The following is a 23,250-nucleotide window of genomic DNA, read 5'->3' on the forward strand; positions in this document are numbered from 1 at the left end:
ATGTTTGGGATGTACAGGGATATGGAAGTAAGCGTCTTCCATGTCTAGAGAAGCCATAAAGTCCCCTTCGTTGAGACAGCTCAACACATCTGCCAGCGTCACCATTCAAAAAACCTCTGCTTCTTCAGAAACTTGTTGAGTTTGCGCAAGTCGAGAATCGGGCACCACTCCCCCGATTTTCTCCTTATAAGAAAGAAGCAAGAGTAGAATCCTTTCCCTTTTTGTGAGTTTGGAACTTTTTCTATCGCATTCTTGCGGAACATGTTTAAAGCTTCTCTGAACAGTAAGTGAAGACGAGAGGGAGGGGGACCCTTGGGCGGGGTCGTAGGTGGCTTCCTTAAGAACTCTAGAGTGTGACCTCCTTGAACAAGGTCGAGGACCCACTGATCTGATGTGATGTGCTGCCACTGTAGGAAAAAGGCTGAGATCTTTGCGCCCACAGGGAGGGGAGAAGAATTGACTGGCGTCCGGCAAAGCTCATTGTCTTTTATTTGAGTCACGGCCTTGATTATTTGACAGTTGTCGTCTGCCCTGACGAGAGAAATTGCTTGAAGATGACTGCCTGTAAGAGGACTGGTAATAAGGCTGCTTATATTGAGATTGGTATTGCCTGTTTTGTTGATTGTGGTAATTTCCTCTAGAGGAAAAACCACAACCTCTTGATCCTCTAAAAGATCCTCTTTTATACTGTAGGATACCCAGCGATTTAGCCGTGTCCGTATCTGTCTTGATGGTCAGCAAAGCATCATCTATATGTTTACCAAATAGTGACTCACCATCGTAAGCCATGTCCAGTATTTTAGTCTGTACCTCAGGTCTAAAAGAGGTTGCTTTGAGCCATCCCCGGCGTCTGAGAACAGCAGCCCCGCTAGCTTCCGAAAATTAGTATTAGAAATGTCTAAGGCGCAGTCAATTTCTGATGCCGCCCGTTCCCCTTCGAGCACTATTCTCCGTGCTTCCTGCTGGCGATCTTCAGGTATAAGTTCTAAGAATTCAGATAACTCTGACCACATCCGGTAGTCCTAACGTGCTAAGATTGCTAGAGAGTTTGCTGCCTTGATGTATGAAGCAGCATTGATGGAAAAAATGTTGCCTATCAAATCCAATTGTCTACCCTCTTTATCTGGTGAGATTGGGGTGGATGGATTTTTTTACCTCTGCTGTGCAGCCTGCGAAATTACAGAGTCCGGACGCGGGTGTCCCACAAGGCAAGATGGAGTGTCTGGTGGTGCTCGATATTTCTTTTCAATTCGAGGAAGGACCGCGCGTATTGAGGCAGGTGTCTTCATTATCTTAAGACCTTCCTTCCAAATAAAATCTATGATCGGTATTGCTCTGGTGATTTTTCTATAACCTTGTTTAAAGTCGTGAAGAACACAATCAGATTGTTCGATAGTGACCGGAAGTTGTAGCCCGTTGCATAATGTTATGAAAGCCGCCAATATCCTCCGGAGGTGAATCAGAGGGTTGCGGCATAGTAGGTGAAGGCATGGGGATTATATATTGATCCCAAGGATCCCCAGGTACATTATCATTAGGCAATTCACCTTCCTCTCTTTCATCCTCATCTGATGATGAAGTATCCTGACCCCCTTGTGGTATAGCTTCTACAGGGTGTCTCGGAGAAGAAAGATCTTCTATTGGTGGCGCAGGTGTAACCGCTGGCATGGTAGGTAAAATTGGAGTAGTCGGAAACCTCTGCCGATAATCAGCCAACATGGCCTGCAAATCTTGGATCAGAGATGGGGGAAGATGACTTGTTTCGTCCGAACGTGGAACCTTATGTGACTGTCTATGATATGGCGTAGACAAGTCTTCTTGATAAATGTTCCTGGTAGTCTTCCTCTTCATCTTCTTCCTGTCATTTTATGCGCAACTCTGAAGGGTGGCGTGCAATCCCAAAAAGACCTTCTTCCCCCCATCATCCTCATCAGATTCCTCTTCTTCTACATATGTCTCCAAGATGTGTGATGGTAACAACGGAGATATATTAGTATAGTCTTGCCTATGGTATGTTTTTAGTTGAAAATGGGTGTACGTAACAGGCGACGCTTGAGATACCTGTGGAATCGCTGAATAAGTTCTCGCAGGTGGACTTCTGGTCATTAATGGACTCTTCGTTGACAGGGGCGTCTTGACCAAAGGTGTAATAGACAACTGAGCCATTGACAATGATGTTGTCGATGGAATCTTCGTCGACTGGCTCGTCGTCGACGGAATCGTCGTCGACGGGGCTGCCGTCGATGGAATCTTCGTCGACGAGGCTGCCCTTGACAGCCTTGTCGTCGACAAGGCTGTCGTCGACGGGGCCGCTGTCGATGGGCTCTTCGTCGAAGGGACTACCATCGACGGGCTTGTCTTCGACGGGCTCTTCATTGATGGGACTGCCGTCGACGGGCTCTTTATCGACGATATCTTTGCCGTCGACGGACTCTTGGTCGACGATGACTTAGATGTCCACAGGGTTTTCGTCGACGATGACTTTGTAGATGAAGGACCCGTCGTCGATGGGATTGACGTCAACTGCAATTTAGATGAAGGAGTGACAGAAGAGTCCCAGAAGACTTCTTTGTAGTAGAAGTTTTTGAAGACACAATAGGAGAGGTTATAGCTCTTGTAGAGACCGTAGATGAAGTACTTGAAGTAGAAGAGGTCACAGAAACTGTGTGAGAAGACACCAGAGAAATAGTCTTGATCTGGGCTTTACTCACTGTTTTTGTAGCTGAAGATTTGGAAGACTCTGAAGGCGGAGATAAAGGCGATCCAGAAGGAGGAGAAGACAACCTCCTTGTGTGATCTGAAGCTCTATGAGAGGATTTGTGATGTTTCCTCCCCTCAGGAGAAGAGCTGTCCTTGGATCTGGCTCTTTTGCTGGAAGTAGAGGCTCTGTCCTCCTCATCTGTAGAAGATGATTTGAGCCATAAAAGAACCCTTGCCTCCCTGTCCCTGATGGTTTTGGCAGGGAAGGTTCTACAAATCCTACAATCCTTAACAACATGGTTAGGATGTAGACAGTAGATGCAGTCTTTATGCGGATCATCTACATGGACCCTCTTTTTATCACAGGTCCTGCAAGCTTTGAAGAGAGCTTTCTTTTCAGACATCCTGAAGAGAAAAAGAAGAAAACCTGAGTAGGCACTCAGGGAGACTCCCTTCCACACGACGTGCGGAGAAAATCTGAGGAGAGCTGCCTCTTCTGGGAAGGTTCTAGAGGGTGCTGGCATCTGATTGGTTGGAACTATTTTTCAGTTCTTTTCATATAATGAGGTAGATAGGCTAGTAAGCCTTGGGCCTTTTTGGGCCTATTGTCTTGTCAGCCTACTACAGTTTCTTACTAAGGCACTGCTTTTGTATTTATTGTTACCGTGGGACTCCCGCCTCGGCGACAGGGAATGATTCAGGCATGTGAATCTATGAAAGATACCCCAATTCTGGATAACCCGTGACTCAACCCACCTAATAAAGTGTCTCTCAGAATTAAGTGTCTTAGTCAGGAGCTCAGCTATTGGGCAATAATTCCTGTGACGTCAGTAATGCTGCGCAGTGCCTGGTCCGGGCGGGAGTGTGTCCTGTGTTAGTTACAATACATTGTAGCAGACAGAGCTGAAAGCAGATCAAGAGCCAGCCCCTATAGCCCGCTAGGAGCAGGGCGCACCTGAGGCTGCTACTGCAGCTCAGTCACGGTGCGATTTTGCATTTCAGTCAGTGATGCAGACCAGCACACTGAAATACATTAGTCTAACGCCTGATTCATGGTACTTGGCAGGGCTGGACTATATTCTTTAAAGTTTAATCACAGGCACCTTGTTGGGAAGAATTGATGCCAATTAGGGGTTAGAGATCCTCTTTGCAGACACAGTGCATATTTTTAAATAAAGGAAGCTGACACCAAAACTGAAATTCCGTTTTGTATTTTCATGTGCAAATCGAAAACGTAAACAAAACTTACATTTAAATGAAGTAACCCCAGTCATGAGCTGCATAGCACCTGTACATAACATTTAATACCCCCACTCTATTATTGTCAATTACCTCAGATGTATGAGGTAGCGTAACGTCTTTTCTTCAATCTGCAAAATATTTTCTTCACTGATGTTTCCATTAATTTCTTTTTTTACAGGAACAGAAAATGTTCTTTGTCGTAGGAATGTTTGTTGATTGGCTGGCATGTCTCGTAAGTCATATATAACAACAAACATTTTCACCACAGTCTTGTTGGGATTAAATAAGGTCTGAAAAGTGACAAATTATAATTATTTTTTCATAATGCCTCTGTACAATAATGATTTTTAACTTAAATAACAGGAACAAAGTTGTACAAGAAAAAGTAATCTTTTGGACGAAGGGACAAACGATTAAATATATCTTTTCCGGTAGGTTCACATTATGTATTTCTGTTGGCAACGTTATGCGGCATTAATTTTACCAATTTGGGGATGGCAGAGGAATTCACATTTTCAGATAAATACATTTATTGGAAGTGTACGATACCAGAAGTACACGTCTCATACAGAAGTTCAGAACCTACATACAATAATTGTCAAAATGTGATTAAATACTGAAATCAAGACCAACATCCTTAAAAGGATTTACCTTAATGCTCTCTCACTAGCAAATCACACAAAATTATTTGTTACACCAGAGTCACAAAGGCTCGGTATGCCAAAATCTTCACCAAGGTACAGTGGGTAACTTTTCCACCCCAACTCGCACACTACCATCTACCCAGTCACAAGAAGTTATCACGTGCGTGTTTGGCGTTAGGTACTGTTATTGTCTCTTTTCATGACTACCTCGCACAAATGACATGTTCTCACCCGTGCTTCTACGTTGAATCACTCACTAGAGTTGGTTTGGTTAATATAGCCTAGATGAACAAAGGCAGGTAAAACAGTAAAGTATCCTCGTTAGCCTCTGAACCTCATGCACTACAATAACTTCTCATATCGGGCATACCTCTCCAAACAATGGACTCAAGTTCATGTTTGCAACAAAAATGGCCAGAAGTTATAGACAGCCATACCAGCAGCAGTAGATGTGTGCTACTGAAATGTAATTTAACAACCAATCATTCAATTTATCTTTATTCAATCACATCAATGAACATAAAAGAGAGTACAAACACATGGCAAATTAAAGATTAAAACATTTCATCACATCATAAAACTACGCAAATGGAATTGCGATTACCAGACATCAAAAAATCAAACGGAATACAAATGTATGGTTCTTACATAGTTATAGGGGCCCTCTGCCTAATAGCCCTTTGGATGTAGTTTTTCTAATACATTTCTTTATTATTTTCTTCAGACATGATTCTGTTTACAGTCATTCTTATGTTGAGCAATGTAGTACAACATATTCTGCATCTTAGCTCACGTTATATAATCTGTTTACATCTAGTTCAAGCAATTTTTTCCATAACTGGAAAAATCATGTTTCCAAACTCCCCGTTCCCAATTCCTCCTCCCTTCCTCCCTTCCTCCCTCCCTCTCACCGTCCCCCCCACCAGCTTCATCTGCCTACTATTTCCAAGCTACAATGGGCATCTCGATGTCCGTCATTCTATTGAAGCACAAGATCTAACCCTGTAATTCGGCCTCTAATTGGTTATCTCTAGTATGTTCGTTTTCTCCCTGGGTGTCTCTTGGGTCCCGACTCAGCCCTTTGTATGTAGGTTGCAGTTAGATACAATATCCGCAGATTTGGCAAAGAATAAAAAGATAAAAGCTGCTCTGTTGAGGTGAATATTAGCCTGTTTTAAAATAAAAACAAGATAAAACTTACTCAAAGAAACATAAAATTTACAAAAAACAAAGTACAATGTGCTTTGCCTCGAGCAACCATCTTAAGGTAAAACGGATACATTTTTAGAAAAGGAACCTAGGGTGAGAAAGACCGATAAGAAGTGGACAGTGTCAAGCCCTAGTCTAACCAATAGAAAGATATAGTGCGGACTCCCCACCCACATTAAATATGAAACAAGACCAGGATTAGTCAGGTTCTCTACGTATGCCTGAACACTTCACTTGTTGGCCTCCCTATGCAGTCTGTGGTCCCCACAGTGGGCAAGGAACTTAATCTTCAATATGGTAGCAACACATGCTGTAAGGCTAGCGGGGAACCTAAAAAACTTGATCTAGCCCCAGACTCAAGGAAGTTTGTTGAATATGCTTCAACTAGGGGATGTTCAAACAGTGGTCCAGTTGCGAATAGTCTGTGAGGATGGCCCTGTTAAAGACTGTGTGTTTCAGTGTCCATAAACTGAGCCGCAAAAGCAAAGTTTGCATTTTAATGATTTCTACTATGTGACCCATCTCCACCTCCAGGTGGAAATTAAAAGAACATGTACTAGTGGAAACAGATAATAGCATTTTAAGAAAGCCTTTCACTACAACATCCAATCCCTCTGAATCTCCAATAACCCACAACTCAACCCCATATAATGCAACCAAAAAACACTTTGCCCTAGAAATGGCTATCAGTTCTTTGACTGGCGTCCGTCTCAGTCAATTGGCAAAATTAAAGACTGCCTCCACCATTCTAGAGAAGGTGGCAGCTCTGCTGCCCTTCACAGGTCTCCATGAGAGATGGTTATCGAAGAGAACCCCAGAAAGGCAAATGTGGGGACAGTGCATATTCTGTCACTTATCTATGAACGTAGGGTTTTCTTTCCTTTTCGCCCCATAAAGCATGACTTGAGTTTTTGACTGGTTTACCCTTAGATCAAGGTTCATCACATTTTTACAGAAACAGTCCATTAAGAGCTGCACGCCATTTGCTGTCCTAGCAATTGAAACGGTTTTATCTGCATAAATTGAAAATCAGAGACACTATGATGATCTACCTATAGGAAATCTGCCCAGAGATTCACCAACAGCTTCTCCAGGCCGTTAACATATAGAGAAAACAGGAACGGAGCCAACCCTGGCGCATGCCCCTGGCAAGGCTAAAGGATAAAGGTTTCAGCCCCCTGGGCCATATCTCACACTAGCCGTAACTTTGTTATGCTGCTGTCTCAGGAAATCAACTAAGTACTGTTCCACTCCAATGTCTCACAAAATGTTACACAATTTCACTCTCTTAACAGAGTCAAACGCTGAGCTTAAGTCAATAAATGCCAGGTATATCCTGCCCTTCTAGACCAAGGTGTACCTGCAGATTAAAAGATACAAATTTATGGCCTGCTCCACTGTTCCCAAGCCGGGCCTGAAACTGAACTGCTGGTCAGATAACACATTATTTATTTATTTATTTATTTATTTCAATTTATATAGCGCATTATCACCCGGGGGTCTCAAAGCGCTTGTACCAGGCAAAACAGACAACTCCATAGAACAGGCAGCACCCCTACAACTCTCCCCAAGCTTCTCGAAACAGTATTGTTTTTAGCATCCGACGGAAAGGCAGCAGCTTTGGTTCCTTACGGAGACCTGGTGGAAGTTTGTTCCATGCTGCCGGGAGTAGAGTAGAGAAAGCTCGACCGCTATGTTATGTTCCTAGGCCCATGTCTGCAGTCGTTCTAGGCGAATTCTCCCCATGAATTTTGCGTTGGAATTAATCAAGGAAATTGGGCGATGGAGTGGGCCACTCTTAGAGCCTTTTTAAATATGGGGACAATATTGGGATGGGCCAGGATTTTGGTGGGCCTGCAGCTAGAAACATGTTCAAAACATTTGTCAAAAGAGGGGCACATTTCATGAAGAGTACCAGGTTTGGCTGCCTGCTGCCACCCCACATGTGGAAGGGGCCCTGGCATTGGGGTCCTCATACAATCCTGCAAAGTGAGCAACCCCAGTGTAATGGGGAATAACAACATCAATCCCTGAAGCACTGGTGCTACTAAAATAGTAGTGATTTATCATCACCCAGAAAGTCTTGGTATCCTGTTATTCATTAGCCTGGAGCAGGGAAGAGAAAGCTGCCTCTCTAATAGTAGCTGTAATAGTAGCTTTCCTTATTCTCGGAACATGCTTGTAACAGGCTCTATATTCCCACACGTTCTCCTGATCTCTTGATGTCTCTTTCAGGGCCACCAGCAACTGATTGTGTGCTTCAATGCAATCCGCATCAAACCACCTAATATGTTTTTCCTTCCTAGATTTAAGCAGGGCCAAAATAAGATTACGTCCAGTGCCCCCACATACAGTCGTAAGCTAGACGGCTAACAAAACAAGCATTTACAATGCAACGGTCTCGGCATTGCAAAAGTTAGAGCTATTAGCATTGTAAATGACACAGCCTTTTAATTATGTGCATAAAAACATATAACCCATAATGCATCACATACATCTACATACTTAATTTTTAGATCATAGTTCAAAAGAGCATTCGTTTCCAAGGCAGATTGGTTTTTTAGACCGGGAGGGCTCTTCAAGATAGCTTTTCTGTTTGCCAAACAGTCTATATACCATATGCTGATAACAGTGCATCTAATGCACTCCAATGAGGGCACTTCCTAGGATGCAGGAAGATACAGCAAACAGCCAATAACATGAGTTGAGAGCAGTTTAATTTCTGAATCTCGATGTAAATACTGCATGTATGTTTTTTTAGAAGCTATAAAAAAGGTGTAACCCCACCTGCCCATGTTACTGTACCAATAACCTGCTAACCCATGCTTTCTTATGCATGCTAAAACAGCCCAGAGGAAGTGTCCATCTCTGATGTTGAAGCACCCTGTTTTTCAGCTCTTGAGGCCTGAAATTAGTGATTAGCTTGTTCAGATGAAAACTGTTTACATATGTGTTACCGAGTGAAGGTCTTTCTCCTGTTCTAATAGCCTCAGCTCGGCATACTCTGTGTAATCTCACCATGTGACCAATGCTAGGGTCTTGGGTTTAGCAGAGTGTACATGTGGGTCTTGTCAGCCCATGTCGATTATCACAGAGACCTTCTGGCCGACTGACTCTGTGATTCACAGACTTCCAATGTTTCTTTTATCAATAAACCCTGTCAAAACTACAGGCAGGGGTGCATGGAGATCTATTTCCCAAAGTGTGGTGACAAAAGCTTCAGCATATAGCTGCACTCAGCCAGGCCTAAAAAAGTGTATTAGCTTCAGTGCTGCAAGTAGCATTCATAAAACCAAACGGTACAAACATTGGCAAAGCAACTGGGTAGGTCTTTTAGTTTGGAGAAATGTTTTGTAATAGCTGGGTGACAGTGTGTATTGTTGCCCCTCAACCGCCCTACAAAAAAATCTCATAATGAAACAATATATTGTGCTACAACAATACAGAAGCTTGGAATAATGGCACCGCTCCTCACTAAGAAAACTATGCAAACATAAGTATTTGTCAAGTGTATTTTTTAAGACCATTGTGTTTTGTGTAAGATTTTTTTTCTCACAAAAAAATGGTTTTCTTTCCGAATAACCCATAATGCATCACATACATCTAAATACTTAATTTTTACTCACTTTTTAGTCACTGTTACTCACGAGCTCAGCAGCCTCACCGGAAGTCAGGCAAAGTCGCCTGTGACGGGGGCGGGGCTGCGTCCGGACCGGAAGAGAAGGCGGAGTGAAAGCGTCTCGCGACGCCAGAAGGAGAGCGGAGTCCCTCAGAATTCACCTGGTAAGTTGAAAAGGGCTGGGGGGGGGGCTTGGTTCCCTCGTTGTGTGTGTGAGTGTGTGCGTGTGTGTGTATGCATGTGTGCGACGGCGGGGGAGAGGAGGGGTGCACTCGTGTGTGTGTGTGCGCGCGTGTGTGTGTGTATGTGAGCGGGGGGTGGGTGTCTCTGTATGTATGTGCGTGCGTGGGCGCTTGTGTGTGTGTATGCGCATGCGTGTGTGCTTCCCAGGAGACAGCGCCAGGCCGCAGCACTCGTTCGCGTGCGCGTGTCAGTTTGAAATCGCCTCCAAGGCGATGCGCGCGGCCAGGATTGTCTCCTGGGAAGCACACATGCCGACAAAAGAGCCTCGGCGGAGACGCACTTCCGCGCGTTCAGCCGAGCCCTAAAAAAGGATTATGCACAATTGCAACTTTGACCAAAAACAAAGCATGAAAGGAGAGGACCAAGAGCCTATGATCATTGAACGGCAAGTCCCACAAACTGTAGTCTATTACCCAGTTCCTCAGAGTCAAAGAGAGGATAAAGTCAAACAAAGTCGATAAGTGTGCCCCAAGCACGATCCGCCAACCCACAAGCAGGAGACGTGGAGAGCTGGTAAGATCTCAAGTTAAAGTCCTCCATAAGCACTACCACAAAATGTCCCTGTATATTACTTGTATATTCATCTACATCTTTAATAAGGACCTTTGCAAGCCTATCTTGGAAGTATCGAAGACATTGTTATAAACATTAATTAAAAGCAGTCGAGAGGCCCCGTAAGAGTACGAGTTGGCAGTGCAGGAAATTAAGATTCAGCCATGTGACCTGGGCAGAAAAATGCAAGGGAAATAAAAGTCAAGAGACCAGCTTTTGCTCTGCCCACAAAACCAGGGAAAGCAGACTTAAAGCAGATGGCGTATCCATCCATCAAAACACGGTTTGGTGAGCCAAATCTCTCGTAAGCAAAAAAAATATGAGAATTAAAACTATGCCAATCGTCCGCACCTCCTTACTGGACAAGCCTGGCATGTTCCATGAGGCAAGAGTAGGATGCATATCTCCCTGACTACTAGATTCCCCAACCAGAGGAATAAAAGGAGTAGTAATCGAGGAGAAGGTTACATTATCATTACTAAGCATGCTGTTTTGACGCAGTATGAACACTCCGCTCATTTGCCGTAATCTACACCCCTACTGCAGAATATTGTCGGTGGCAATAGTTGGAATCAATTTCCTCACAAAGCCATCCTCAGATAAACTGTTCACTGCCAGTGTAGCCCGCTGGAAGAACTCGTCGAAGCAGGAGGTAGTCAGTCCAACTAGTCCAGATAGGCGTGAATCTGTTGATGATGGAAATAGGCTGAGTTAGTAACAGTGGAGCGATCAGACTGTTCTGAGGCCTATAGAAGTACCCAAGCTGAAGAGCCTCAACAACTGAACGATATCGGGTCACAGAGTTGGTCTTCATCGGTACCGTTTTGGCCACTCCTCTATCTTTGAAATAAATCACTATGCCATCATTCGAATTGGGCTTCAGCGAGCTGCCGATTCAGGCGACTCTCCGTACAAGATTAATCTGATTGTGTGCTAGCTGCCACCAGCTCAATCTGCCATTGGTCCAGTGAACCATTTTATAACCCAATTGGTCATGCTCCTCCTTTAAATCATCTCTCAGCGGCGGCACATTTTTCAAGATGACAACGTAAGGGGCAGTCTGGGGGGGGTAAATGCAGTATAGAATAATTTGTGCAGAAAGAGGTTAAAACATTTCTTAAGCTTCCCTGATATCACCCCGAGGCTGCTGGCGGTTTGTGGTGATTTCCTCGTTCTCCCCTTCCACAGGGGTTCTGTCCTCAGATCGTTTGACCTTTCTGAGCTAGTGGTCACTAAAGCCCCTTGAGCCACAGGCTGCTTAGACTGCGTATCTGCAAGAACATCCTTTTTGCTAAGCCAAATGATTTGGCTCTAGCAACATACTGCGGTGGCAAGCGACTTTTCATGTCTACTAAGGCTACTTCTACTTTCCCCAGTCTGTCCAATATTGGGCCCAACACGCCTGTAAGAGATGACACGATCCTCTCACAAATTTGAATCAAACTGCCAAAGGTGATTTGCCCAGTGTTGCTTACCGGCTGGATGCAAGAGTCAGAGTTAAGCACATAGGTTGGGCAGGGCGGGGCCAATGAAGGTTCCGGGAAATATCTCCGAGCCTTATTTCCGTTCTCCGTTCTGTTTCTCTTTGCCCCAGCACTTTTTGCCCTACCAGTCACTTGGATTTAGTTGAGTCTGGTGACCCATCATGGGTTCCCTAGCCTCCGCCCTAAACTCTGTTGAAATAATAGGGCTAGAAGAAGATAAACTGGAATGGGCCTTCTGCTGCAGCCAAACACACAGGTAGTTGTGTGGGAGTGGCAGTAATGAACCAGTTACTTACCTTTGGTAACGCCATATTTGGTAGAGACAGGATCTAGCTGCATACTCCTTACCTCAGAATTCTCCCCAGGTACCAGGCTGGATCCGGAAATTTTTCACAGCAGTGCTTCTGTGCATTAGTAGAAGGCGCTGAGCGACTCTGTAACAATGTCGACTACCAGATGTGACATGGACGGAGCCCATATAAGCCCTCTCCTGAACCGATGTTAGTTTCTTCTGTGACTACTGTCCGCACCAAAACACATACCACGCATAGAAACTGTTTAAAGAAACAGTAGGCCAGAAATAGACATCTTTGTGTAAAACAAATATGAAGTTCTAAGGAAAGGCATCAGAATGCCAAGAAAGGGATCTTATAGGTAACTGGACAAGCAGTTCACAGAGCAGAGAGGATGGGTAGGTCGGTAAGGCATCTGCAACTAGATCCTGTCTCTACCAGATACGGTGTTATCTAGACACAGATTCCATATCTCAGAATAGATACCCAATCAATAACTTCCTCGGAAGAGGGCCTGCGAACTGAACCCACGAAAGATACTTGAATGGGAGAAGCTGCCCGAAAAGGGAGAGAGGGACCAGGCTGTTGTGGGAATATGGAAAGGAAAAGAAGAAAAAATGCTCCATTAGAATGACTGTGGAACCCTGTAAGGAGCAGACGTCAGCAAGACCATGAAAGTATGCAAAAAACAAACCCACAGCAGAGAGAAGAAAGTGTTGGAGAAAACACTTCCACAAATACAACTACGTAGCTCTCCCCACAATAACTAAACCATGACTGGACAAGGTGGAAGGACCAAGGAAAACAGCACATGCCACTATGCCATAGCACCTTGCTGTAGAGACGAACATGTAAGCTAACCCATCCTATGAAATACAGGGAAATAGGTGAGGAGGGGTCTCAGAATACATCACGATGGAAGAGAAAAACGAATCAAGTCAGCCCCAAAATATTGCGAGAAGCACAACAATAACAAAAGGAAAGACTTGTCTCGGGCGGAAATCCTCGGAGCGAGAAGGTAATCCTCTGGGGCTAAGAAACAAAAAAGCCCAGAGAAGGAAGGAAAAGAAAGTAGAGACAACCACCAAGCAAGGGTTGAATTAGAACACCAAGAAAAGCGCAGTTACAAGAGCAGGTAAGTACACCCTGTGGAAAGGCCACCTGCAGTATATCCATGTACACGGAAACACACACACATAACTATACATGTATATTTGTTAACCTGTAGATATACACACACACACATATATATATATATATATATATATATATATATATATATATATATATATATATATATAAATACCATACATATACATACATACATATATATATATATACACACACACATATATATATATATATATATATATATATATATACATATATACACACACACACACATATATATATATATAAATACCAAATTTACACACACACACACCCCCCCCCCCAGACCCCCCCCCCCCCCCCCCCCCCCATCACCGGCGGTCGCCAGTAGGTAGTTATAGTTAGGACCTAGTTTCCACAGGAAAGGAGTTTTCTGAATATCTTTGGCACCAGTTGACGAATCTTTGCGAAATTTTCAAAACTAGTGGCCCGCTCCAGTCAGCTTCTGTCTTGAAAGTTTCAGGGTGATTCGACAAGCGGGGGCTGAGAAAAAAGGGGGGGTCCCAAAACATGTTTTCCCCATGTAATTTTCCATTGGAAACTTTAGACACAGCTACAGCCCTAACTGCTGAACGGAATTACAGCAAATTTGGCAAAAAGGTAGATCTTGTTTCAGAAAGAACCCTTTTTATTAAATGGTGTGAATCCGTTCAGAAGCTCCTGAGAAATTCGAAAAAGAAAAAAGTTTCGATATCTAGGGACGCGGTGGAGTCGCGACCCCTCCCGAGCACGAGCTTTACCGCCAACGCCTGGGGCTTTTCTCAAATATTCCCGGGGGGGGCACACAGCCCCCCCCGCAGCGCCAGAGGCCGCCACCCCGGGGTTCTTTTTTTATTAACAATTAAACTGTGTGGGGGGCTCGAGCCACCTCCACACGCCCCAGGGACTGCCACCTCCCCAGGGCACTAATGTAAATGTCAGGCGGTTGATAGAAAACAACCAGAAAACAACAGGCATGAAACTCTGCTATGAAGTGAAAGAGCACACCGAGGACTACGAAAAGGTAGTCAAAATAAAGGCCAACACATGAAAGGCCTCGACACATAACCAGTTTCAACCAACAGACAGAGATATCAGACCATCAAATAACGTCACCATAGGAGACAGGAGGCATACACAGCCAAGGCTTCAGTATACCACATGGCAAAAAGGGGAAAGGATGCCAAGGAAGAGCTGGAGAAGAGAGGAAAAAGTCTCTGAGGTAGATGAAGTTCACATAAGAAAAGAGTATGTGGCATACTGAACTTAGAGGTGAGACTCTGTATCACATCCTAGAAAAAAGAAGAGAAACCTTCAGCAAAAAAGGGTGCGAAAGGAGGAAGAAGTTCCCTAGCCTCAAGACCCTCACTGGTGATGCAGCCACGCTCCACAACACTGAACGATTGTACTGAGTGAGAGGAAACCAGTCCTCTGAGAGGCGGAACCATAATGCCAAAGGCACCACGTTCCAGAAGGAAAATTGACAACTGAGAATGCTCATGGAATACAAGGTATTCCCGAAAGTGACAGCAATAACACCCTTTCCAGGGGTGAAGCAGAGAAAAAATAGCGGCGCTAGAGTTGCAGGCCTAGCTATATTCCAATAAGGAACCAGAAGGATTAGTGGCAGGAAGTCATCCTGGCAATCCATAATGAGAGGCGAATTAATAAAAGACCGAAGTGGAAATGTCATCGTAGGCCACAGCGGAAAATTAACCCAGGGCAAGGAGTATGCCACTTGGTGCACTGCTTCTGCTAGGGAAGAAAAGATGCCCAATAGAAAAGACAGGCGCTATGGAGATGAAAGACAGTCCCTTCGATGGTTGTATTGGAAGCTGGTGCAAGGCGAAGGCACAACCTTTAAATGTCAGATGCACACCACCCAAGTCCCTATATGGGATATTAAATCCTAGAACAGATCTCAATAAGGCCAACAATGCATACAAAAGATGGTTCCAGCAGAACAGGGCGCAAGGCCGCAGTGCATCTGCACAATGCAAGGAAAGTATCCACTAGCGAAAAAGAACTGTGGTATTAAACTAGCTTGCAGAAAGATGCCTGTAAGAACAGGTGGACAGAGGTCAGAAAATAATATACGTCCCATATTGTGGGATCCACATCATGTCATTGACAGTATAATAATAAGAAAAGTACCTGTAGAGGGCAGGAACACCTCACCAGGTGTGACCCGTAGATAGAAAGGGAATTTGACAAAAAAGCCAACGGGCACCCACCCCGGAATGGCACAGATCTGAATAAAAAAAAGGAGAGAGTTTCCCGTACAACCCTAGTACGGGCGACCATGGAAGCAAATGGAAGAGTTAAGATTCTGCTCCACCCTGACTTACTTTATATCATCACAAAGCAGAGTGAGCCTGTGCGCCCAAAAGCGGGTGCCATCAAAAGGCACAACAATCAAAGTGGCCAGAACAGCCTCTGAAAAACCAGAGGCACGAAGCTGACGCAGAAATGTAACGCCACAGAAGCCCCCCCAATACCTACTTGGTTAGCCTTTCAGAGTCTGCCTGCCAGCCGGTGCTGCTGCTGGCTTTAGACACTGTTCTGCCCCCCTGCTGATGAGGCTAAATCGGGCATGGGAAGCTGAACAAAGGATTTCCTACTACAGAGAGGTAGAACCACCTCTCCTTTAGAATTAGGTAGGGTGGGGGAGCTTCTGAGAGCCATCAGACGGCATTGAAGGGCACATTTGGTGCCCTTCTTGAATAAACCAGTTCTACCCAGTCCAGGAGCCCTTGGCTCCCGCTCTGGCGCAAAACTACACAAAGGACAGGGGAGAGCCCACCCCGGTCTGCAGCTCCTCCCCAGGGAGGTGATGTACAGATCCTCCATGTGGCCACTTGATTCCGCGACGTTTAATTTTTGCCCTTGGGAGCATTTGTCTGGCTGGGACATCTGAGTAGCATACCTGACCTCCTCTGATAGGTGGGTTGCCACAGAAGAGGTTCTTCCCCTTTTTGGGGTTATTTAAGAGCTCCCCTTAGGGCAGGCCCTTAGATTCATCTCGACAACAACTTCTGGAACCAACTGCTAGTCTTCTGAAGTTTGCTCAAGGACTCTTCTGCTGGTAGACACTGGAACTCTGCTGTTCAAGCCAGGACCCACAAGAAGACTGCGCCCGGTTCAAAGGTTCCAAGCATGTTGTCCTGCTGGCATCCCATGCCTTGTCAGGCTCCTTTTTCTGTGTGCTGCTGGGGCTTCCTTGCAACCTCCTGTGGCTGATTCTAGAGGGTCCTCGAGTGGGCTTCTCCAATTCCTTCTGGCTCCCCATCATGCTCAGGGTCGGTCCTGACTTACCCTTGCTGGGTTAGTCCCTCAGACCTTGCTTGTCTGCATCCCTGCACCTTCACCCGTGAACCGTTGTTTGTGTTTGCCATGGTCCTGCTGGCCACTGACCTTCCTGCACTAGTTGACCGGCATGGGACAACTCATGAGAGGCTCCTGGTCTTCTACAACATCACTTGGACCCCAGAGCTACTATTTCCTTCTCACTGCATTTCTGCAAGAACCTTCAACCAGGGCTGGTATTGTGCTCCTGTGCCTCTTGGTCACCACCGGGTGGTTTGGACTCTGTCCCCTCTGCTTTCAGGTTCTTCTTGTCTGGGTTTGTCAACCAGGTTCCACGAGACACTGTAGCTGCAGAATTGACAAGACCTTCCATTGGCATCTACAGAGGTTTCCGACATCACTTCACCCCTATGCGTAAACGGCTCCCTGGTGCATGTATCTGTCTATTCTGGTTATCCATGGGTCGGGTGACAATCCAACTTTCCTTCCTCAAAGTGGTTCCTTCAGGGTCCTTTGGGAAGGATACTAAAACTTTGAAATTAAAACTGCAACTTACCTGTGTTGTTCTATGGACGCTGACCTGGTGTAACAACTGTACACCCAGGCACCTTGGTGTGGTCCCATGCGTCACCTGGGGTTCTCCAACCTTGGGTTCTAGTCCCGTTTTGGTACGTATTCCGCATTCCACTATTTAGGTATATGGCTTTGTCCCCGGTGGGGCCCACTGTGCTTTTATATGCTGCTTTCTAAGTATTTCTTGTGTGTAATTAACACCTTCCGGTAGGAGGTATATCAAATTAGTGCCTAGTGTGTACTAATAAATACTACATATTTTTCTACTCACCAGCTGTGGTTCTTTCTTGTGTGAAAAGTTTACTGACCAACTAAAGTGGTACATGCAAATGCTTTACACCCTCCTGGATAAGCAACAGCTGCTCTCCACAGCTGCCCCTTGAAAGGTTGGTTTTAAGGGACCTAATCACTATAACTAAGGGTTGCCTGGACTCAGCCCACAGTGCCTTACCACAGGTGTAAACTATATACTGAGCCAGCCTCCTACAGGAGACTTAGGATTAGTTTGAGTATACTGTTCCCTTGAAAAGTTTCCAACTAAACCATAGAGCCGCCTCTGACCCACATGCAAACTAGGTTTCCCATGCAGGCTAAAAAACTAGAGTTTTCCCATGAATGGCACGCACACACTAAGGCATATGTGTTCCCTGCCAGGGGGGGGGGGGGGGGGGGGGGGGGGGGAACGTTCGACACCAACATAAAAGGACACACCTTCAGACCAAATAAGTAGGACAAAAAAAATCTAAAAGAGGCACTGCTAGAACTGTGGCCCAGACCGACAATCCAGCCTAAGTAAGGTAGCCGCCTCTCCACCGTATACGTGAGTGGAGGTGCTCTCTCTGGTGCCTGCCAACCTAGCCGCTCCTGCATTAGGATACACCAACCCGCCGGTTGTGTAAGCCGGAGGCCCGCCACCGGGCAGCGAGCCACTAAATCTAGGACTAGGAGGCTACCAGACTGGCAAGCCCAGGCGATTCCTGTCTCACCCCAGCTCGGTGCTAGGGTTTCCTGAATTTGACCCTCCCCCATCCATCCATCCCTGGTAGCGCGGGGAGCCTGCACTCCAACCTGTCCATTGGAATGCTTTCATGTGATCAGAAGATTCATGGCGACACGACTAGGGAGAGTGAGGGCCCAATCACATAGGATCCGACAGCAAAAGTGAGGCTACAGGGTCAGCGCAACAGACCAAGGGGGGGAGCTAAAAGACCTATGCCAGAAGCCACCAGCACACCTCAGAACATGCACACCCTATTATTCATCCCAAGTCGGCCAGAAGGAGACCCGTGGTCACAATGCTAGTGAATAAAATGCCCCACAACTTCCTAATACACACAGGGCAACGACATAGTGCCTACGGTAAAGGGCAATCCCCTTATCAGAGTACACAGCAACCATACTGGGAGTTGCATGTACGGTGGTGGGGGTCCCCATCACAGAACCCCTCGAGTTGGAGATAAAGAAGGGGGATATAAGATGAGGAAACATGTACTATACTATCCCTAATCCCAACTGATATATTAGGACGAGACCAAGCTAGAAATGCCCATTCAGTTTGCAGGGAACAGAGCTCTCTTGGACCTCCTTCCCTAGAACCCAGACTAACAAAGCATTCCCACACTGCATGTATTCAGGCAAGAACAATCCCAGCGAGCCTGCCTTTCACTGAGGCAGTCACAGAATATATAGGAAGTTTCTTTGAACTATGGGGCTCAGTCCGGTAGTGGGCCTGTCGTGCACACCATCTCCTAATTGAAGCGGCCAGAAGAATGAGAACCCTGATAACCAACAAAGTATGCAGGGAGGAAGGGAGTTGGAACCGTGACACACACATGCCTGGGGGCCCCCCCGAGATAAGACAGGTGGCAGGGTCAAGGGACACAGTGGCAATGGCAGAGATAGCCAGAGTGCCTAGAGATCACTGTTTAGTTCCTCCTCGGACGCCTGACCCGATCTGACAACATATTAGCGCGCTGCAGGGCGGACCTTCATTAACACGGTAGCGTTTTTTAAAATCCCCGTTTTTGTATTTGATTTTACCTATTTTGTATTTACCTTGCTTTTAGCTCGTGCTCCGTTCCCTCTCCTGCACTATAATTGTTTAAACACCACGTTTTGCGGGTCCCTGTCTCATCTCTAGCTTTGGCCGCCATCTTGGGGGGAGTTTTTGGACGCCTGGCCATTTGGGGGTAGCAGACCAGCTGTCACAAGGACACGCTGACCTGCATATAAAGCAGCCATTCTACGCGCAGCGTTTGCGCGCAGCGTTTCGCCGTAGTGACGCCGGAGTCACGCCAGAGTCCAGCCCGTCAGCGTCCCGGAGGCGAGCGGGGCGGCGGGCGGGGCGGGCTCTACGGGATATTCATCTCCTGCCGCCATTATGGTATGTTATACGTCGCTGGAGCTTCGGTCTTTGCAAAAGGCATCATGCGCTTGTTATATAGTTTTCCCCGGTCGATATAGGGGTAAGAGGAGGTGTCCTGGTTGTGGTTGGTTACCAGGCAATGCCCCGGCCACGTTTTCGAACAGGGAGGTGGACAGGGTGAAGCATCTCTGCCTGCTTTTAAACACCAGATCAGTGCGTAGACATGCTCAGGAGATCTTTGATCTCCTGGCCACTGAAAAACCGTTATGTCTGATGCTGACAGAGACTTGGTTAGGAGATTCGTCTAATCCTGATATCGCCACAGCAATTCCTCCTGAATACAATATCTTTAGGCAAGATAGAGCGGAAGGGAGGGGTGGGGGTGTGGCACTTGTAGTGAATAAATCCGCCGCATGTTCCATTATCCCTATGGAGGCTATTACAGGATCTGAATCCCTTGCTTTTTCTATAGCATTGGCACCCCATCAATCTTTTAAAGGGCTTTTAGTTTATAGGCCCCCGGGTCCGGCTGGATCCTTTTTTGATGAGCTCCAGTCGGCTATGTCAGCGCTGGTCCTGAGAGCTGAGCATTGTGTAGTGGCTGGGGATTTTAATTTTCATATGGATGAGGGATTGGACCCTGACACGATCAAACTGATCGACATCACGGCCCCCCTAGGCCTTGTCCCCTACCTCCTTGGACCAACACATGATAAAGGCCATACTTTGGATCAGGTCTTTTCCACGTCCCCCATAGAGGTGACGGCACTTTTGCCGGTGCTCGGGCACAAAGAAACCATCGAGCACTGCTCTCAGACAGCAGGGACTAGCACCCAGGGCGTATCATCGGGTGACTCCAGAAATCACTTGACCATCCTTGCCCTTCTACGGGTGATCTGGATAGGGATTTAGAGTCTCTGCAGATGTGGCTGACGGACAGGTTGAATGATCTAGCTCCTGTGATGGCCCCCCGTTTAACATCTAAACGGGTCTCTGCCCCTTGGTTCACTGAAGCGCTGTCGGCTTCTCGAAGGCAGTGCAAGGTGGCTGAAAGGGCTTGGCGTTCACAGTATGATTCCGCCGCCAGGCTTGCCTATAGGACAATGGTTAAAGCTTACCATCGGGATATCCTCCTTGAAAAAAAAGGCTATTTTGCCAGGAGGATAGAGGCTGCTTCTAATTCCTGTAAGGAGATTTTTACGATTGTCAGGGAATTTACGGCCCCACGATCTAATTCGGCCCAGGCCGCTCCTTCCGAGTCGTGGGTTTCCGCCCTTGCCAACTTTTTTACTACCAAGATAAAGCTGATCCAGGACTCCTTTCCCTTGAGGCTGGTTGAAGTCTCTCCCAGCCTCGAGGACGGGTCCGTTCCATCGGCCCGTTCGGGGTCAGTCTTGGCTGCCTTTCCGCCAATTTCAGTCCCTTCGTCATTGGCACTTATGGCCAATCTTAAATCCGGGTCGCCTCTCGACCCATGCCCGGCCAAATTTTTGGCGAAAATGGCGGCAGTTGTAAATCCGTTGGCGAACCCACTTCTGAATCTCTCTTTGAGCCGGGGGGTGGTTCCGCAGGCCTGGAAACAGGCGATGGTCATTCCCCTCCTCAAGAAGCCTGGCCTAGACCCTGAGGTCTTGGCCAACTACAGGCCCATCTCTCTCCTCCCTGCGCTTGTCAAGATCTTGGAGAAGCATGTGCATATTGTGCTTTCCAATTTTCTGGAATCCCACAATTTGCTACACTCCACTCAATCTGGCTTCCGCCCCAATCTAAGCACCGAGACCGCGCTTTTGGAGGTGTCTGAAGCCATTAAAGAGGCACTGGATTCGGGAGGCAAAGCTATGCTTGTAATGCTTGACTTGTCGGCGGCCTTTGACACCGTCCCCCATGAGGGTCTCCTCGCCAGACTTCATGAGATCGGTCTGAGGGGGACGGTGCTCAGCTGGTTTAGATCATTTTTGGCTGGCCGTCGACAAACGGTCTGGGCCACACCTAGCTCGGCCGCGATGCCGCCTTTGGGAGTCGGAGTCCCGCAGGGCTCTGTGTTGAGCCCGACTCTTTTTAACATCTTTATGACCCCTCTGGCGGCATTGGCCGAGTCTTTCGGGGCCCAGATCGTATCCTATGCCGACGACACCCAGCTCCTCTTTACGTGCGGGAAAGGAGAAGATTTTGATGGAGAGAGTATCCGTGAGTGCCTTGGGGCTATTTTTGAATGGTTCCAGCTTAATAGCCTCAAGTGCAACTCAAACAAATCTGAGGTACTCTTCTTCGGTTGCCTATCCGACCCAGACTGGCAGGAATGGTGGCCTGCTAATATGTTTCCTCCTGCGAGCTCGTCCCTGCTAGCAAAGAATTTGGGGATCAAGATTGATAATGGTCTGACTAAGATCTCAGATCCTTGCTCTCACGGGTACCTGTTTTGGCCTCCTTAGGATGCTCCGGAAGTTTCTTCCTTTGCTCTCAGAGGATCCCAGGAAGACCACGGTGCAGGCCTTAATTGGCTCAAGATTGGACTATTCCAATGTCCTCCTACACCTTGGCCTACCGGAGTATCTCCTACAACGGCTGCAGGTGGTCCAGAAGACGGCCGCGCGGGCCATTTTTGGCCTTCACAGGCGAGCCAGAGTCTCCGGCCTTTTGCAGTCGCTTCATTGGCTGCCTATCCGGAAGCGGATAGTTTTTCAAGTTCAAGTTCAGGAATTTGTATAGCGCGCTACTCACCCAGAGGGTCTCAAGGCGCTTGAGGTAGGGTGGGAGCATTACTTATCGAAAAGCCAGGTTTTTAGTTGCTTTCTGAAGGAGAGGTGGTTCTGTGTAAGGCTGAGGTGAGTGGGGAGAGAATTCCAGGTTTTGGCCGCTAAGTAGGAGAAAGATCTTCCTCCCATGGTGGATCTGTGGATGCGCGGAATTGCAGTGAGGGCTTGATTGGATGATCGTAGTTGGCGGGTGGGTGTGTAGAAGGACAGTCGAGTATTGAGGCATTCGGGTCCTAGGTCGTAGAGGGCCTTGTGTGCGTAGGTAAGGAGACTGAACGTTATTCTCTTGTTGACGGGGAGCCAGTGGAGGTCTTTCAGGTGACCGGAAATGTGAGCTTGACGGGGGATGTCCAGAATGAGTCTGGCTGAGGCGTTTTGGATGCGTTGGAGTTTTTTCTGTAGTTTGGCTGTGGTTCCGGCGTAAAGGGTATTTCCATAATCCAGTCGGCTAGTGACTAGTGCGTGTGTGACTGTCTTTCTTGTTTCGGTGGGGATCCAACTGAAGATTTTTTTGAGCATGCGTAGGATGTTGAAGCATGAAGATGAAAAGGCGTTGACTTGTCTGGTCATCGAGAGGGAGGAGTCTAGGATGAAGCCCAGGTTACGTGCGTGATCTGTAGGTATGGGTGCTGTGCCCAGGGCCGGTGGCCACCATGAGTCGTCCCAGGCAGAGGGGGATGATCCTAGGATGAGAACTTCCGTTTTGTCCGAGTTTAGTTTTAGACGGCTGTTCTTCATCCATTCGGCTACTTCTTTCATTCCTTCGTGTAGATTGGTTTTGGCGGTGTTTGAGTCTTTGGCGAGGCAGAGGATCAGGTGGGTGTCGTCTGCGTAGGAGATGATGTTGAGGTTGTGTTGGCGCACGATGGATGCGAGGGGACTCATGTAAACGTTAAAGAGGGTGGGACTGAGTGATGATCCTTGTGGTACGCCGCAGATGACTTCGGTGGCCTTTGATTTGAATGGGGGGGAGGCGTACTCTGTGTTCTTCCGGCGAGGAACGAGATGATCCAGTCCAAAGCTTTTCCTTGTATTCCGACGTTGCTGAGGCGTTGTATGAGGGTGCTATGACAGACTGTGTCGAAGGCGGCGGAGAGGTCAAGTAGGATGAGGGC

At 46.9% G+C, this 23,250-nt stretch overlaps 1 protein-coding gene across 4 annotated transcripts in view; it reads right to left on the reverse strand.

Annotated features, from left to right (window-relative positions):
* The window catches only part of ATOSA (atos homolog A), a 481,732-nt gene that overhangs the window by 25,830 nt on the left and 432,652 nt on the right, over positions 1-23,250 (reverse strand). For all 4 annotated transcript variants that reach the window (XM_078684847.1, XM_078684850.1, XM_078684848.1 and 1 more), the window contains one exon: positions 4,033-4,232. In XM_078684847.1, coding sequence (XP_078540973.1) covers positions 4,033-4,232 — 200 coding nt within the window. The remainder of the gene's footprint in view (positions 1-4,032; positions 4,233-23,250) is intronic.

Source organism: Lissotriton helveticus, chromosome 3_2 (assembly GCF_964261635.1).
Source record: "Lissotriton helveticus chromosome 3_2, aLisHel1.1, whole genome shotgun sequence".
Lineage (NCBI taxonomy): Eukaryota > Metazoa > Chordata > Amphibia > Caudata > Salamandridae > Lissotriton > Lissotriton helveticus.